Raw genomic sequence first — 19,573 nt, 5'->3', positions numbered from 1 at the left:
AGGCATGAGAAAGACAAGGTATACACTGTCTGGACCGTGAAAATCCTAATTATTGGCCTGCATAAAAAATTTAAAAAAAAAAATTTATTAGTGAAAATTACGAGAAATGAGTTAAGAAGTCTTCAAAGTATTATTTATTACCTGGAGGGATAGTGCTGAACCTTTCCCAACTTTATTGAAGAAACGTTGTTAAATTATTATTTTTTTTTCCAATCATGCATGGAGAACATTTGGTGAAGTTGCATGGTAAAAACTGGAAAAAACATAGCTATGTTTAATAGTAAAAGCGATGAGAAACGTTATGACCTGAACTCAGAAACGTTATGACCTGAATGTAGCGAATGACCAGGAAAAATAAATAATGGATAATCACTTAATTTTTACCGACCTGTTGTCTCTCAACTGGCTGATCACATAAACCGACACTATTGTGATGACACAAAGTACGTGAGTCGACAGCCCCATTAACATGCCGTCGCCAGTTTGGGGAAATTACAGAGTCTCTGTTAACGACATCAAATTTGCAATGTTTTTTCTAAAGGAAAAACCACGCGGGGGAATGCCAAAAGCTTTAAGACAACAGAAATACCATGACAGATAGAACACTTACGATAACTCTAACACGCCCGTGATCGGCGATCAGTTTAAGCATGAGGACTCATTTTCACAGGTGAACTGGTCACCACATTGTGTGCTGCAATCCAAGCTAAAAGGGACTAAATGAAACCTTAGAGTGTGCAATTTTTTTTTTTGTGGCCATGCAGTTTATGTAAAGCTTAAGGTAAATGTTTTTGTTGTTAACAATTGCATTGTAGCAAATTAAAACAGGAGTTTTCTTATCTTACTTATCTTTTACTTATCACTTTCTCTTATCTTTAAGAGTGCAAAAAAACCCACAATGCACTCTATTGTTAGACTTTCCCCATGTAGAGAAGTAAAAGTTTTACCTTAAGTTTGACCATTAGCATAAATGGTATATACAGTATACCAAATAATTATACCGGAAAATAATAAATACATTAAATAAAAAATCTAAAAACAGAACATTTCACGATATCAATGTTTAGATTTAAATAGCCTCACTTTAAAAAAAAAATCTATAATTGGTTATTATAAGCTTAGATGACATGGCTCATCAACCAAGTGCAATAATCTAAACAAGCGCTGTGATATTAACACAAAATAATCAGTATTGCGCCATGGTGACTTTGTTATGGAGACAAACTGAGTGAAGTCACACGCAGCACACCAACACACCCAAGACACGCCCTTTACACTTACACCTTGGACATAAATCAGAAAATCGCAAATGTACAAATGTTTCCCTCTAAACAGACCACAATCAGCTTAATCAAAATTGAAAGAACGGGCAGAAGGGAAAGCGAGCGGAGTGTGAGAGTGTGTATGATCTGGAGGGCTTGATCATTATGATTAGGATTAAAAGGCTAATGATGGTTGTATAATGGCATCAGACAGCAGAGCAGAAGAACAGCCCTGTGTCCGGGGTAATGATCGGGTGGGCTGGCACGCAGATGGACTGGCATTCCGTCAGGTACCCACTCCATTACGCAGCCAGTGAATGACTGCCGCTACTGAGAAATCCACTTAGGCATTAAGACTTCCCCAATTAACACAGCGCCATTAGCATTAGCACGGCTGATAAATAGGTGAGTGCTGGAGCTCGTTGGTACAGCAGTACAGTAGTACAGAGCGAATTTTAGCAAAACCTGGAGCTGGTAACTTAATTTGTTTGTAATACAGTGGTGCATCTTAGGCTGAGTTGACAAGAAAATAAGATTTACATAAAAGCGCTCTGGGGCCATGTTTCAGGATTCTAATAATGTTGAATTGACCAGAAAATGAGATTTTCTTGAAATAACAATGAGGCCCAAGTAAGCCATTTGTTTTAGAATTCTGACAAACAGTTGTGAAATGGGCTCTCGTATCAAATCATACAGTAAAGACGTCGACAGAATTGCCTACCTGGCTGATTTGTTTTGGTTTGATTTAGCTTTACTATGCACATATTTAAAAAGACCAAAAAACCCTAAAGAATTTGCTGAGGAGTGTGCAAGAGGGGGGGCGAGGCTAAAAACTCATAAATGTTTCATTCAAAGCTGGGAAATATGGAAAATAAACAAGCATCATGTAAATCAAACACTTCTCAAGAACTCTTGAACTGCTGCTACATATGAAATAAATATATATTGAAAACCTTCTGCAGTCCTGACTCCATCAAGCAATAGAATTTCAATTGAATTTTTTTTCCCTATTCTTTGGCTCCCATATCCAGAAAACCTTTTTTCAACACTTAAGCCTTGATGTTGTCGTGTTGCGTGTCAGTTTATCAGCTTGTTTGTTAGAAGCTGCTGTCTGCGAAAACCAAAATAAACAGTACATTCGATTCGCTCTCTGCCGTGAGTTCAAATCAGGGTTATGCTCTATTCTCAGTGGGCAAATCACAAATCACACTAGGCTAAGGCCACCTCTCTCAGGTAGTCTCGGATTGATCGGTTTGTTTGCATTGGCGTGTGATCGCTGTGTTAACATCTGACCACAAGAACTGCGACAAGAGTCGAATCAAAGGAGCTAAACGAATGAGAGCGAAATTGACGGTTTAGGTTTGTTCAATAAGAGGATTGGTTTTACACTGTGCATGATTAAATAAGGCAAAAACGATCAACAAAATACAATCAGAAAACAATGGCGAGGGCTGAAAATGTTTCAGTGAAAAGTGCGCATAAAAATCATCTGAGAATGTAGAGTATTAACCTGAAACTAAATATATGATTATATAAACAACCAGCCTTTATTTTTGAATATATATTTACATTTGATTACATCCAGAGTGTCTTGGATTTTATGCCATTATACATCTGAGCTGTTGATGAGTTAGTGGCAAATTGGAGGTGATGGGGTTTGAACCTGGGACCTTCAGGAGTCCAATGCCTTAACCACTAAGCTCTCCCTGCTCCACCAATCCAAATATTCATATATAGATACAGCATTTCTGTAGACCTTATTTGCTTCAATTTAACAGTTAAAAAAATTGCTGTGTGCAACTCAGAAAACGCAACATGTCAGGTCATCTCGGAGTCCAGCCGCTTGCTCACTGAGGGTACCAGAAACTACATGAAATGTATCTTTACACAAAAACCCTTTTAGACCAGTTGTTCGGTCCACACCTGCGCGAATGAACCGGAAGAAAGACTCACCAGTAAGGTTGGTCCGAGCGCTGTAGCTGCCCAGGTACTGGCCATCAGTGTTGGGTGTGTAGCACTCAAACATGCCCTGGTCCTTGGACTGCAGCTTGGTGATGTGCAGAAGCGCGGAGTCTCCGCTCAGTCTCTCTACGTAAATCTCTTTGGCGTTGACGCGCTGGGCGTAGACGGCGTAGGCATAGTTGGACTGAGCGGTGCTAACGATGCGGATCTCTCGATCAGGAGCTGTCTCCAGGTACATTGACCACTCGAAGTCCTGCTCCACGCCCTCTCTGTAGCCAGTCACGTTACACCAGATGGTCACGTGGGAGCCCTCGGTTCGCACCAGAGGCCCGGGTTGCACTGATACTATCCTCTGGGCTGTACTTGTGCCTGCTGAAGAGAGAGAGAGAGAGAGAGAGAGAGACAAAAAGAAGGAAAACTCTTAGTAAAAGGGCAAAATGCACCACATGACTTCATTTTGTATACATGTTCCCAAAACATCTTCGGTGCAACGAGATGTCAAGCTGTTCAGTCCACTTATGTTTGATGAAGCGTTTTTAGTCCAGCAGGCAGTGTTTGAACTGCACCACTTCAACAAGGCTTATTAGCGGCCCTCAGCAGACCGATGCACTACAGCTTCCACAACCACTCCATATGACACTCCCCACAGTGTGTGTATGTGTGTGTGTGTGTGTGGTAAAAGAGTGGACTTCCCGGAGCAAGCATTTTATAATCAGGACACAAATACATGCTTCATGCTAATTAACGAACGGAAGTGCTTTTTGATTGTGCTGTCAAAACACAGCCCGGAATTTAGCGGAGCTAATTATTCCGTCACGTACGAATTAGCACCAAACAGAGAATGTTTTGAAGAACTCAATGAGCACAAGATAAAAGAGCAAAGCGCTCAGTGAGAATGAGCTCTCATCTGCAAAGGTAGGCCACAATCAGTGAGATTAGCCCGACTTTCAAGCTTATTCGGAAACATCTGCTCCAGAAAAAAACAGGCACGGCAAAGAAAGCCTGTTTATGCCTCTGCTGTCGGTGGCAGTGTTGTGTGCAGTGAGATGCACTCTCAGGCCGTGTCTGCTTGCTGGCAGCTTGGCAGGATAAAGAAGGAAAAATGTGAAACAGTTGGAGGTAAAGAAACAGTTAGGGAGTGATGCTTCGGATGTCATTGTCCAATCTGTAAGAACGAAAAAAGGAGAGCCCATCTGCTACCAAGTCCCATCTGGCATGGTTCTGTGACTCACTGCACATTTCTGTGTGGTGCTAAAGTGTGTGTGTGTGTGTAGGTGTAGATGTAAAAGAGATGGAAAGGGAGTAAATGTTGCTTGCAAATCAGCTGAACAGCCAGTAACTTAATTACTCTGAGACATGCACATGCATTAATGTGCCACACTGGAACAGACTGAAAGCAAATATTGTCTTAAGATTGAGTGAAACGTGTCCCCCAAACCCCTACCCCTCACACTCACACACGCACGCATGCACATATGCTTACCCTCTCCTGATGCACACACACAAATACAGACCGACAGATGGGAATCATGTGTTGTTTAGATAAATACAGATAAAATAAAAAGATGAAAACAGGTCTCCAATGCACTGTGTGCGTGCGTGTGTGTGTGTGTGTGTGTGTGTGTGTGTGTAATCCATCTATCCGTCTACAGAAAGAAAAACACCTGTACACCATGTTACCTAGTTACCTAATCGAAGGCGTGTGAAATTCCCAGGAGATCAGCATTTTCTGAAGCACACAACCCAGCCCATCTGACACCAACAACAATGCCGCAGGAAGAAACTGGAGATTTTGACCTGTATTTGTACAAGTTTATGCATTGTGCTGCTACCACGTGATTGGCTGATTGGAAAACTGCATGTACTTGCAGATGTTCCAAATAAAGTGGACAGTGACAGACACCCCTAACATTTATTCTTCAAACTGCTGCTCATGCTGTGTGCGATGCACTCAGAGAAATGGGATATCCACCCTCTTTTGCATACAGATGCCCGTGATTGGCATCTCATTCATATTTAGTGGTCAATGTAGCTTGTCTTTGACTGGTGTGGCTTTAAAACTCACAATCTCAGAAAGATCGCTTCAAAAATACAAAAAAAAAAAAACACAAGTAAAAGCACAGTATAGTGAAAGTGTCCAATGTTTCAGACGTAACAATAAGTCTCCATAAATCTGCATCATATTAGTAGAGATAGGCAAAAAAGAGAATTGTGGCAATTCATGTACGACTAGAAAATAGGTTTTTGAATATTATTTTTTTAAATTTATATTCTTCTTCTTTGTCTTTCGGCTGTTCCCTTTCAGGGGTGGCCACAGCGAATCATCTGCCTCCATCTAACCCTATCTTCTGCTTCCTCTTCTCTCACACCAACTAACTTCATGTCCTCTCTCACTGCATCCATAAATCTCCTCTTTGGTCTTCCTCTAGACCTCCTGCCTGGCAGTTCCAACCTAAGCATCCTTCTACCGATATATTCACCATCTCTCCTCTGAACATGTCCAAACCACCTCAATCTGGCCTCTCTGACTTTATCTCCAAAACATCTAACGTGGGTTGTCCATCTGATGATCTCATTCATGATCCTATCCATCCTTGTCACTCCCAAGGAGAACCTCAACATCTTCAACTCTGCCTCCTGTCTTTTCTTCAGTGCCACTGTCTCTTACGCCGTAGAGCATTGATGGTTTCACCATTGTCCTAAACACCTTTCCTTTCACTCTCGCTGATACTCTTTTGTCACATAACACACCTGACACTTTTCTTCACTTATTCCAACCTGCCTGTACCCGCCTCTTCACCTTTATTCCACACTCTCCATTGCTCTGGACGGTCGACCCTAAGTACATAAAAGTCCTGCACCCTCATTACCTCTGCTCCCTGTAGCCTCACTGTTCCACTTGTGTCCCTCCCATTCACACACATGTATTCTGTCTTGCTACGGCTAACCTTAATTTCTCTGCTTTCCAGAGCGTACCTCCATCCTTCTAGATTTTCCCCCACCTGTTCCTTGTTCTCGCTACGAACCACAATGTCATCTGCAAACATCATTGTCCATGGAGACTCTTGTCTAACCTCTGTTGTCCATCACCATAGCAAACAAGAAGGGGCTTAGAGCTGATCCTTGATGCAGACCCACCTCCACCGTGAACTCTTCTGTTACACCTCATACATGTCCTGCACCACTCTAACATACGTCTCTGCCACTTCAGACTTCCTCATACAACACCACAGCTCCTCTCTTGGCACCCTGTCATACGCTTTCTCTAAATCTACAAAGACACAATATAACTCTCCATGACCTTCTCTGTACTTCTCCATTAGCATCCTCAAAGCAAATACTGCATCTGATGTACTCATTCTAGGCATGAAACCATATTGCTCCTCACGAATGCTCACCTCTACCCTTAACCCAGCTCCCACTTCTCTTTCCCAAAACTTCATTGTATGGCTTATCAACTTTTTTCCTCTGCAGTTGCCACAGTTCTGCACATCCCGATTGTTCTTGAAGATCGACACTAATACACTTCTCCTCCCTTCCTCTGGGATCCTCTCACTGTCCAAAATCTTGTTAAACAAACTAGTCAGAAACTCTACTGCCACCTCTCCTAAGCACTTCTATACCTCCACAGGTATGTCATCAGGACCAACTGGCTTTCCACTCTTCATCCTCTTTAACACGCTCCTCACTTCACTCTTACTGATTTATGGTACTGCTTCACAACAGTCACCTCTTCTACTCTTTGTTCTCTTTCATTTTTCTTATTCATCTCTTCAAAGTACTTCTTCTATCTTTCCATCCCCCTCATGGCACCTGTCGGAACATTTATATTATTTTGTCTAAATTTCTCTATAATCCTCCTACAGGTGGTTCGCTCTAAACTATTCACACACTGGCAGGCAGCACAGCATCTTGTGAGATGGGAGCAAATTATTTGCTAAGTTTGTTTACAGTAAAAAATAAAAAGCATATTTATAAAACTACTAACAGAATCACAAATTAAATCGATAATTTGTATCAGGTAGTCGCTAGTGATTCCCATTCCACATTAATCAGTGTGTTTCAGAAGTATATATATGTGTGTGTGTGTGTGTGTGTGTGTGTGTATATACACAGTATATATATAAATTATATTGTATTTATTTTAGTTTATATTTATTTTAACTTGAATTTTACTTATTTGAACTTGAAGTGTTAAGTGTTTTTTATATCAGGAGTAATTTTGAAAAATGAATCAAAGCACAATAAAATAATGTTCTCATGATAAGTGTTATGACTAAAAAACGAAATATGTATAATCCAAGGGTGCCAAGTTATAGATTCAGTTTCAGAGATACTAAAAAAGCATTGATTATATCTGCAAACATCTCATAACAGCATATTGTGAAATAATTCATCACAGTATTGATTATTCCATCATTCTGACCCAGCCTGTTGAGATGTGAAACATATTCCCACCACTCTGCTCTACTTATCCACACTGAGAGCTGAGTCAGGAAATATCACGTGGTAAGCCGTCATGCTGTGTCTTGACTGTTTTTTTTTTTCCCCTCCAGATCGCACTCAGACGGAGCCATCTCTCCACCCACACCTATGATTACACACTCCCATGTGCTGGATCGGAGGACAGCGCAGCAGTCATGCAGTCATGCTGATTTGACTCTCCCTTGACTCTCTTGACAAACTGTTCTGTAAAACTTTCTTTTATATAAAAAAAAGCATGCTGATTGGCTGTCTTTGCACTAATCATCACCCTCACGGTCTGCTTGATCGAGGCTCGTGTCCTGCAGGAGTCTTCTCTAATGCAGAAAATGTTTTTACAGCCGTAGCCGCGTCTATGAGACAGAATCATCAACGGCTCATTCTCCAAGTGACAGCCAGTTACTCATGAACGCGCAACCCTGGGAACAAAGGGAATACCGCCATCTCTCCATGGATAAACAAGACGGCTGTCTCCATTTGATGGCTTTATTAGTGTATAAAGGGCCAACGAAGCAGTTTTGTGGCTCGCAAAAAGCACTAGCATTTATTCCCGTTATTAGATGAAGAGCAAAGAGCTCAAAAGACAAAAAATAAGCATGAACGTACCTGATATATGCCCATACAGCATATTACACCTTTAAGATCATGGTCTGGGTGTGATTTAAAATTTGCTTTGGTCTACAGTTTTGACAGATGTAGCAACTGGGTGTTTTGAGGCGATTTGTTGATTGCGATTTGAAAAAAACGAAAAGGAACACTCTCCAGAAAGACATATGATTATCCAGTTGTTTGCAATAATCCAAACACTTCCTTAGAATCGTCAATGATAAAATCTGGGACTCTAAAACACATATAGATCACAAATACACAACAGTTTTTTTCCTCTAGAACAGCCTGAAATCCTGCTAGTGATGCAACTTGGCAGCTGAGAATGACAAGCCGGGAGGCCATGTCTCATCAGTGGGGTCCCATGAGGACAAGGCTTTAACATGACGCTGGCCCTCTGAAGATGTTAAACTGGAACAGTCATGACATCCTTATCCTTTTTCTTTAATGGCACAGAAGAGCGGAATTTTATTTTATTTTTTTCATGTGGTTCATGCTAGACTTACTCCAAATAACCAGCTCTGCACTGTAACATAGCCCACTGCATGAAATATGCATCACACACAAAATAGCCTGCATTTATACCCAGACACCCAAAAACACACACACACACACACACACACTCTCTCTCTCTCTCTCTCAAGGATACTACAAAGGTGGCCGCAATGCATCAGCCTTACTGACAGATGTGACTTGCTTATTCACACAAATGGTAGTTTCTCTGCACCTGTTCACTCAATATAAAGTAAGAAACAGGCAGTCACGGGTCATCTAACAGATTTCCATTTCCTAAGTCACAGTCCTGAGTCAGTTGTGACACTCCCCGTCCTTACTCATATTCGTCCTACTTCTCTTTAATGTTGCCCTCACCGAGAGAAGACCTGCTGTTCTAGTCTTTCTTGTCTTTTTTATTCATTCTTGACTCAATGTAATCTGTACAACACTTTCAACAACAGACATTGTCAAAAAGTTGATAATAGGAACTGGGTTAGGAACCCTTCAGCACATTATCAACAGATGGAAGGATAGTGCTGAACAATTAACTTTGTGCAAGAAATATGGATGGAAAAAAAAAATCATCAATAGAGATTATTTAAACATGTGGTGAAGTTGCATAGTTAAAAAAAAATAAAACCATAACTATGTTTAAAAGTGAAAGTAAACAAGTGTGATAGTGAAAGCAAGATAAATAGTGAAAGCATTTCCATACACACAATGTGATGAGAACTCACAGGATTGGAAACAGTTGTGTGTCAATAAGTAAAAGTAAACACTTGTTAGTGAGACAAAAGAAAAACCCAATGAATTTGCTAGGAAGAACAAAGATTTGACTGAGATTTTGAAAAAATTTCATGAGTCCAGACTGATCCTATTCCAGAGGAAAGGGCACATCAGGGTAAGGCGACAGGTAGAAATCCTGCCTAGTGGCCACAGTACAAACCTCTGGAGGGAGCGTTATGATCTGCAGTTGCTTTAGTTGTTCAGGTCTATGCTTGGAGTCAGCTGATAACCTGAATGTTATCAAATCTATGGAGTTTTTCTTCCCCGATGGGACAGGTGTATTCCAGGACTCAATTTGTGGAAGAGTGATTCTGGGAGTGCGACTTTTTTTTTTTTTGGTGCAGGCAGTATATTTGTCCCTAATGAACAAGCCGGTGATGACAGTAGCAGGGAAATATGAGGAAGACAACTTGGGAGGAACCAGAGTTAAAAAGGGAACCCATCCTCATTTGGGTAATTCCAGATAGCACAACCCTTATTTGGGTTCCTTTTAAAAAAAAAAAAAAAAAAAAGCGCAGCTGCGTGAATGTACAGTTATGAGGCGTTCACTGACAGAGACCTACAAAATTGTTTTTGACAATTTCAGACTTAAAAACATCATAGCGAACATGTGGGTCATCAACCATGGTCCCAAGCCATCTTCATGGTTATTAAGTGGAACCATCCTGAGTAGTCACATCTGTCTACAAGCAGACCATATGTGTGAGCAGTGTGTGGTCTGCATGTTCTTACATCCATTATAAGAGAGAATGAAAAGATGATGATTAAAAGTTTGAGCAGAAATATGAGCGGGAGATTGAGGAGAAAAAGGAGAAAAATACACCTGATGAGATTAAAGCCAGCCAAAGAGGAAAGGGATTAAAAAAAGATGAACTAGAAGAACATTCAGTCAGCAAAAAAAATCTACCTTAAGCATTCTGATAAATCCTGTGGTATGGTAAGATATCTCTCCTTGCATGGCACACTGTTTACTTATTTATTTACTTTTTGCTTTAATTAGCTCTTATAAAGTCACTGCTAAGAGGTTCTAATGGAGAGTTTGTGTTTATGGACACCATGGATGTGTATGACCAGGCCCAGGAGAGCAATGTGATGGACATCAAACAAACATGGCGTACAGTACAATCAGGTTATGGATTTCGCCTGAACATAGCAGAAACCTGCGCAGAGCCATTAACGCAAACACCATGTCTTACACAAACCCAGCGGGGCCATTACACATAATCGGTTCTGCCCATCGCTACAAGACCTGTGGCTTACATGCACAAAAACACACACACACACTGATGCAAAAGTGGAAGACCCTGGAGGCTGCTGGGTTGAACTCAAGCAATTAAAAGATCTTTTATCAAACATAATACATGTTAAATCTCCTGAGATGGTGGGGAAAAATGAACTAGCCAAGTTGCCAATGAACTGCCCACCTGAGACCATTTATATGGTTATTCTGAATTTAAGAAGCCAAAGCTGGAAAAGAAGCGGGAAAAAAAAAAGAAATCCTCTTGGATGATGCAAGCAGAATCACTAGATCCTGGATCAGAATGAAATGGAGCTAGAAGGAACTATGATTAATTCTCAGCTGCAGAACAGTGGATGACTAGGAGAATGACTTAAGGAATAATAAGAATAACTAGAAGAGCCCATCAATAAAATCAGTCCATCCTGTTAAAGACAAACTGTCAGAAAACTCCATTTTCTAAACTTACTGTAAGTAAGTCCAGCTTCACCCTGAAACACATTTATCTAACTAGATTAGTGCCATTTTATATATATATATATATATATATATATATATATATATATATATATATATATATATATATATATATATATATATATAATAGATAGATAGATAGATAGATAGATAGATAGATAGATAGATAGATAGATATGGTGTGAAATAAAAGACAAATGCAGAAATCATAATGGTCATACTTCTATTACCTCACAAAATTGACATCTTCCAGTGGCATTTCATGTCACATTAATGAGAAATCCAATGTACAAATGGTTGAGACAGTAAATGTTTAACTCCAAATCTTAGAACATAATGCAGTTACTGTATATGATGACTGCTGTTCTGAGTTAAGAAAGTGACCCAAGCCTTCTGCAAGATGATGAGCATGATGAAACTGCCTTCCTAAATGTTTTTTTCTCCTTTTCCCCTTAAGCATTCCTTGGCATAATAATAATCATTGCATGATGGCAGTGATGATGGTATTAAAATGAAAGTAGAGGGTGTGAGAAGAGTGTACAGATAAAGAGGTCAGAAAGCTGGATGCCCTAAAGGCCTAAAGTACTGCTGCATCAGTTTTTTTTAGATAGTGATAAAACAAGGACTAAATCCCACTGGTACCACATTCGCCATGTTATCTAGTAGCACTGCGGGTAAGGTACAGTAAGAACCTGAGAATTGGCCTGCAAAGTACTTGAGAAACAAACAATTCAAACGTTCGCTCGTACAGAACTGTAGCTGCTGTGCTCAGTTTTGGCTATTGAGCTTTCAAAAGCAGAACATCAAAGTACGCTGAAAGTTAGTTTGGCCTTTTATAGACGAAACTTCTTGCAAGACAAGAAAACACGAGCAGCTGCTCTACTTCCTAGTCCAACATTTTTATAGTCTAACAGATGCTTTTTAACACCATGCAACAAAGTGTGTATGTGGGTTTCTATTTCATTTTGGACTCTACTACTGGTCTTTTTATAGCTGATTCACAACATTTACAGTGATGCCCTCTGATACCTCTGTTAAAGGGGGGCAAAAAAAAAAAAGAGAGATTTACAAAAACATTCATCTGTGCAGTCTTTCAGCTGTGCAAGGCCAAACAACACACACAGTCTTTGAGAGCCAGTAGTGCAGGCAGGACAAGGTCACACTGCTTCCTGCCTGTCTGTGTGTGAGCAGCTGGGGCCACAGCTGCAGTACTGTGTGTGCCCAAAAGTAACTGTTTGTGCAACTTCTGAGGTATTATGCATGTGCACATTAAGCTAAAGTTTGTGAAACGATTGAATTGATTATACACTACAATGAAACCTTGGATTGCGAATAACACGGTTTGCCAGTGTTCCGCAAGACGAGCAAAAATTTGTAATAAAACAAACTTAAAACAAACAAGTCTTGGTTTACGAATACCAATTATCATGTATCAAGCATGCACTTCTTGTTTTTACGCCTAGCATCACATGATTAAAACTGAGCCAACGGCTCAAATGTATTTCAGTATCCAAAGGCAGCTTATTCTACGTGTTATAACCGATGAAAGTCTTTCTTCATTTTTTTTTTGACTTATTGACTATTTGGTCAGTTGTTCGCGTGAAGCCTGCAACTATTAGTTCTTCTCTTATTTTCTCATACACTTTTTCTTTTCTTAAAGCACTTTCCAATTTCTGCTGAATCTCGGCGGATGTCCGAATTGCAAAAAGCGCTTTTGTTTCGTCCGCGCTCCACATTAACGGACTTTGGGTCTCCGCCATTTTTTTTTACGCTCCCTATAACTCCACCCACCGCTCGTGACGTCACGGGTTCTCGCGACTAGACCAGCAAAGTTTAGGGGCTGGTTCGGTGCTTATTTTAGGGCACCGGCACCAATTTTTATCTGTGGAAAAGGGGTATTAGTGCTCATCTCTTACTGGTATAATCAACATGTGTGCACGCGTGTACTGTTTACTATAACACTGTGACTGTGTGTGTGTGTGTGTGTGTGTGTGTGTGTGTGTGTAAAACATCTTTTATTTTGTGTCTGTATGCGTGTGTGTACAGGTTAAAAATCTATTTTCTCCGTGCCACACGCAAACACACACACACCCCTCCTACTTGCGCTTCACAGACACACACAGACACAGACAGACACAGACAGACACAGACAGACACAGACAGACACAGACAGACACACACTTCCTCTTTGCTCTACACAGAAACACTTCTCAGCCGTGATTCTTTTTAAAGGTAAAGTGCAGGTTAATTTGTTTTATTTTTAGTTGACAGCAGTGATTCTGTCAGTGTGTGGCTCAATTGAGTGTCATTAAAAAAATTTCTTGTTTATTTTTCCAATAAAACAGTGTTTCTGTTGTGTGCACGCGAGTATGAAAAGAGTGGAAAAAGGGTGTGTAAGACAGGAGGGGGGAGAGGAGGAGGGGCTCCTTATTTTAGCCACACACACACACACACACACGGAAAACTGGAAACACCTATCTGTCAGGATTCATTTTTACTTTTTTTTAAAGGTAAAGTGCAGGTTCATTTGTTTTATTTTACTTTACTTTACTATATTTGGTGTTTATTATTTTTATGTATTTATTTTTTGGGGGGCTGTGGAACAAATAATTTGAGTTTCCATTATTTCTTATGGGAAAATATATTTTATTATAATAATAATTTGGTTTACGAGTGTTTTGGAATACAAGCCTTGCTTCCGGAACAAATTTATGCTTGTAATCCAAGGTTCCACTGTAAGTCTACTGAAGGAAAAAGTGGAAACAAACGCTGCATATACACCGATCAGCCATAACATTAACACCACCGGCAAGAACATTGATTATAAATTATATACCGTTAAAATGGTGACAGAATCATGTTTTCAAATATGATTCGATCACACAGAAAAGCCAATGCAGCACAAACGCTGGCGATGGTAGAAAGGTATCAGAATACCCAGTACATCACAGGCCTCACTGGCAGGCAAAGATGGCAACGGTGATCCATATCCCAATCCAATCAAATACTCATTGAGGGCACTGGACAAACAAGCCAGAGCCTCGGGGGCCCATACCAAGCATCTCACAATGTCTGAAGAATCTGCCACTAATGTCCCTGTGACACTGCACAACCCCACATGTCCCCGCATCAAGGGGCCAGAGCCACCTACATGGCACAAGCAGAAACTAAACCCTAGCTGGTTTTAACACTATGGCAGATTGGTGTCACTATGGCAGATTGGTTTAGGAGGTAAAGGTATGGGGACATCGTATATATTGAACACAGTGTGTGTCTGTGTATAGGGACAGAAATAATGAGGTCTTTTTTTTTTTTTCGTGTGGGTGTGTGAATGCGTGTTGGTGTGTGTGTCTGTGTGTGTGTGGGGCAGGGTGCTAGGTGTAGAGGGCATCTAAAGAAGCAGTTGATACAAACACTAGATTGTGGCTGCACAATTAATTGTAGTTTTATCATCATCGCTATGTGTTTTTTCACAATGAACACATTATGAAGCACTGCGATAAGAGTGCATTAAAAGTGCAACATTATATTTGCTTTCCCGACAAACAGCAAGCAGAGAGTAGCGTGGGTCTTTTGGATGGTGCACAGATCATTAAAGTAGGACAGCAAAGGAAAAAATATATAATAATAATCATACATGGCCAAAAAAAAAAAAAGTTACCATTTCAAAAAGGTCAAATAATTGGACTGCATCAAGCAAAAAAAAAAAAAAAAAAAAACTAAGGACATTTAAAATTAACCAACCTGGGTTAAGAACCCTTTAACAGATTATTTAAACTTAGTAGAATAGTGTTGAACCGTAAACTTTGTGTAAGAAATGTGTTTAAGAAAAAAAAAATAATAATAATAATTCATGGATGGAGATCACTTAAACACTTGGCGAAGCTGTATGGTTTAAAATAAAAAAAAAAGAAAGAAAAAAAAAGAGTAAAAACCATAACTATGTTTAATATATAAAGTAAGAGCATTTCAACACACCTACACACACAGTTTATGATGCGATACCCAATGTATCCAATGTACAATGAATGAGACAGTAAATGCTAAACTCCAAATTCTAGAATATATAGCAGCCATATGACGCTGTTGTTCTGAGTTACAACAGTGACCCAGCTTGTATAGAGAACCTTCTCTAAGATGACGAGCATGATGGAACTGGCTTCCTTAATGTTTTCTTTCTTCCCTTAAGCATTCCTTGGCATCATGATGATAATAATCATGGAATGATAGCAGTGATGATAGTATTAACATAAAAGTAAAGGCTTTGGAGTGCATTTGTTGGAGGAGAGTGTACAGATGAGGAGGTCAGAAAGTTGGACACCCTAAAGGCTTTAAAGCACTGCTACATCAGAACACATGGGGCATTCAAATCAAACTTGTGATGAACTGATTTACATTTACAGAAGACTTTAAGCACCATACGGTGATGAGACTCTTAGCTGTGATCTAAATGGGGCAAACCTTTTAAAGAAGGGCGTCTGATTCCGGCCGAGGTGGCTTAGGGCCCACTGCAGTCGTTCCTATGAACTTCCAGCAAGTCGAATGGCTGATCCCTAAAAATCAAGGAGTAACTTTCCACCAACTTGCGGAAAAGATGGATCTGTCTGTGAGACTGTACACACAATTATTCACAAACACCACTTGCACATTAGAGGAACTTGGCTGGGAGTTTTTTTGCCACATGCCCCGTAAAGTCCTGACCTAGCTCCAAGGTTAGCTTAAAGAGTTAGAGAAATCATCTGGAATCAGCAGATAAACTGTCAAAAGACGTTTTTTTTTTTATTCTTCACAGTCCAATAGACTCGTGTCACCTGTCAAACTTGTTGCTGGCTGTTTGGATACATGCAAATCAAGATGACCACCAAAAGCTTGCCTTTCCAGCAGCTGCTGCGCTAGTTTCTGACTGTCTTACATACTCGGATGTTTACACCTGTCAATCTGCCATCATTAACTTGTCAACCAATAGTCGCCTTTTTCAACCCAAAATGCCGTTTATATCGTGGTTCAGTCACAGTTCACTCAGCGATTGATGTCTGATATAGCACCAATGTGAAAGGAAAAATACATTTTTTCAGCGGTTTTAACATTTGTCAGCGGTGATGGGTGCAGACATTCGGCAAGGATCAGTCATTGTCTGGTAATTTTGGTCGCAAGTAAAAGAGTGCCTTAAAGTAAGGAAGAAAAGGCACACAAACACAAACTTTTCTGACAAAACAACAAACAAGCAAAAGCCTTAGAGGTGTGGAGAAAAGAAGACAGATAGGAGGGTATTCACTCTCAAAGGCTACTCACACGTCCAAAAATGAATGTGCTGGGCTTCGAGTTATTTTTTTGGACTCTGAGCAATAAATATGTGTATGGATTTGTTCATTTGTCATCTAAATAACCTTTAGAAGCATGCGTGCTGGTGCTCAGTGAGTCTGCTTAGGTCCATTGACTACCACTATATGGTGAAGGTGAGTAATAGGTAGGCAGAGCACTGCGGTTACAAATGCTCCTCTAGTGAATAAAGCGATGTGTTTCCATCAAGGCTGTGGCCTTCTGGGAAACTAAGAGTTCTTCTAAAAAAGACTAGGACTAAGTTCTAGGAGAAGCTCCTGTCTGATGTTCCCACTGCAGCAACATGGCGAACATAGAGAAGAGAATGAAGTTGCGTAATGCTTTGCTGCATTTTAATAACATCCGATCAGCTAGCAGGTATTGTGCGTAACAACCGAGTTGGCTGTTATTTATAAACCTATTGACCAAGGCCATGATATTTTACAATAGTGGGATACAATTAAGATTACACTATTAGTATTATCAACAATTTCAAGGGGATATTATTATACAACCCACCCACCACATTTTTTTTAATATGTCAGAATAAAAATAGTGGTCATGCATGTATAAAGCATATTTTCATGAGTTGAGTCAGTTTTTGTTGGTTCTTTAAGCAACATGTGACTGGAAGCAAGTACAAGCAACACTATCGCGACCTTACAACCCTTCTGCCAGTAATACCATGATGCTCCTAACATAATATAAGATTCTGTGCTTGTTTATTAGCCAAAGACACATTTGGAAAAAGTTGCAGCAGTGTTGAGTAAGAGTGTTGGCCATCCTGTGAAACTCCTATTTGTTCAGTATAGCACATGCCATTCTAGTAGTTTCTGATTTACAGAAGTAGTACTGGTGCATAGATGACCCAAAAAAAAAAAAAAAAAAAAAATTACTGGATCTGCAGCCTAGGCAATGAAATCAGCTATGGTTTATTCAAGGTTGTGAAGTTCCCGAACAAGTAGTCTATCTGCCGTCCTGTGGTAAAAATGTTCCTATATGCATCCCATTGGGGCCAGACAGCCAGTGTGTACATCAGTTACACTTGCTTGGACTTTCATTATGCTGCTCCTTGAAATATTGTTCATCATACTTCTGTTGAAGCTATTTTTTTCCTCACTGATTAATCTATCCAGCTTCAGCTAACCCATACAGGTTTAAACCCTCATAAATCATCTCATAGGCTTTCAATTTTGTTCTCTTTCCAGATTCAGAACATTCCCCCTGTAGCAGATGATTTGTAGTTATGGGTTTAGAATCATTATCAGTAATCTATTCATGGGCTTTCCTCATTTCACACACTGTAATTGCTTATTTACTTGTCATCGCCAATTGAACGCGCATGCAGCCCGTCAGAACATCCTGATCAGAGTAAATTTAAAATATGACTGTAGAAACGACTTCCAGTTGGGCTAATGTCTGACTAAATCTGTCGAGTGAATCGATCTGGTCACTCGTAAAAAATTCAGAGGCTGGTGAAAACTACCGTAACTCTTTCCTGAGTAGGGAGAACCGCATTCTGTAGAGACAGCTGCATTCAGAAGCAGACATAACATGCATGGCTTCATTCAGACTCCTTCAACCCTTTTCTTTAACTACATGGATTAGGAACGCACAGTATGCACATAAAACAGCAAAATGCCATAAAAAGTTTTATCATGAACTATAAAAATGATATGAGATAGAATAAAAGACTATGGAAATTTTGAAACAAATACATATAAAAGTGTTTAGCAATGTTTACTAAATAATACTTTTCCAAACCTAAAAGGTCTAAACTATGTATCACAAGTGCATTTTAATTTGCTGTCAAAAACAGGTTTAATCCCAAATGAAATACTGTTCACTTCTTAAGTTCCATATATACGTCATGAGCTAATATTGCTTGTAGTAATAATTTGTTTTGAGATTTGTAGTGTTAGTCTTTCAATCCACACAACAGGTTTGGCACAGGTTTTACACTGGAACCTTTCAATTTTAAAAGTTAACTTACTTAAAAATATATTACTTTTAAAAATGTAAAGAAATTTTTTTGCATAAGCCTTCAAATCATTGTACTGTGGAAGCTCCCAGTTTCCGCAGATGCTGCTTTAATGTTTATACAACAATCTTCTAAGCAGCTAACTGTAACATACAAGATTATGTGGGATTAAAATGATCACATTTTCTGGATAAAACAACCAATTAAATTAAGTATCATTTATCAGTTAGTGAACCTGAAAGAAAGTTGTGAAAATGCACCTGTGAGAGATGTTAACAAGTCATGTATACAACTCGCCAGTATGGCTTTACAAAAGGTGAGTAGAAAGAAGTCGTTACTGAAGAAAGAAAACATCAAAGCCTAGTTGGAGTTCACCACAAAGCAACAGCATGACCCCGAGACAAAACCGAGCTAAAATATACATTATATAATACTACATGTTAAAGTCTTCAGTATTTTTCTACAGCATAGAAAATGGTACAAATAAAAGAAAAAGGCTTTGATTAAGTATGTGATTTCAAACTTTAAACTGATACTGAGAAATTCAACATGTAAAAGACTGTGTGTGCTGCAAACCTAACACTTCTCATTCCTCAAGAAACACTATCCCAGCAGTGAAGTACGGGAGTGGCAGCATTATAGTACGGCAAAGCTTTTCCTAAGCAAGAACTGGGCGTCTTGTTAAAATCGAAGGACAACTGGATGATGCAAAATACAGAGATGTACATCGAGCAACCTGTTTCAGTCTTTAAAAACAACTAAAGTTTGAATGAAACTTCACATTTTAGCAAGACACTGGTCAAAGCAACACAACAGTGCTTAAAAAATAGGAAGATGAATGATCTGCAATGGCATGGTCCAGATCTCAATCCAGTTAGCAATCCAAAAGAATCATCAAACCAAGCAGAAGAACCTGGAGCAGAACAGACACGATGAATGGATAAAAATATCTCCAAAGTAGTATAA

At 39.6% G+C, this 19,573-nt stretch overlaps 1 protein-coding gene across 2 annotated transcripts in view; it reads right to left on the bottom strand.

Moving 5' to 3' along the window:
- igsf3 (immunoglobulin superfamily, member 3) overlaps nt 1-19,573 on the bottom strand; it is a 137,203-nt gene that overhangs the window by 96,910 nt on the left and 20,720 nt on the right. For both annotated transcript variants that reach the window (XM_053496470.1, XM_053496471.1), the window contains exon 3: nt 3,216-3,596. In XM_053496470.1, the coding sequence (XP_053352445.1) occupies nt 3,216-3,596 (381 nt within the window). The remainder of the gene's footprint in view (nt 1-3,215; nt 3,597-19,573) is intronic.

The sequence above is a fragment of the Clarias gariepinus genome, chromosome 5 (assembly GCF_024256425.1).
Source record: "Clarias gariepinus isolate MV-2021 ecotype Netherlands chromosome 5, CGAR_prim_01v2, whole genome shotgun sequence".
Lineage (NCBI taxonomy): Eukaryota > Metazoa > Chordata > Actinopteri > Siluriformes > Clariidae > Clarias > Clarias gariepinus.
Note: the sequence above shows the minus strand (reverse complement) of the source record. Positions and strands in the feature narration are given on the sequence as shown.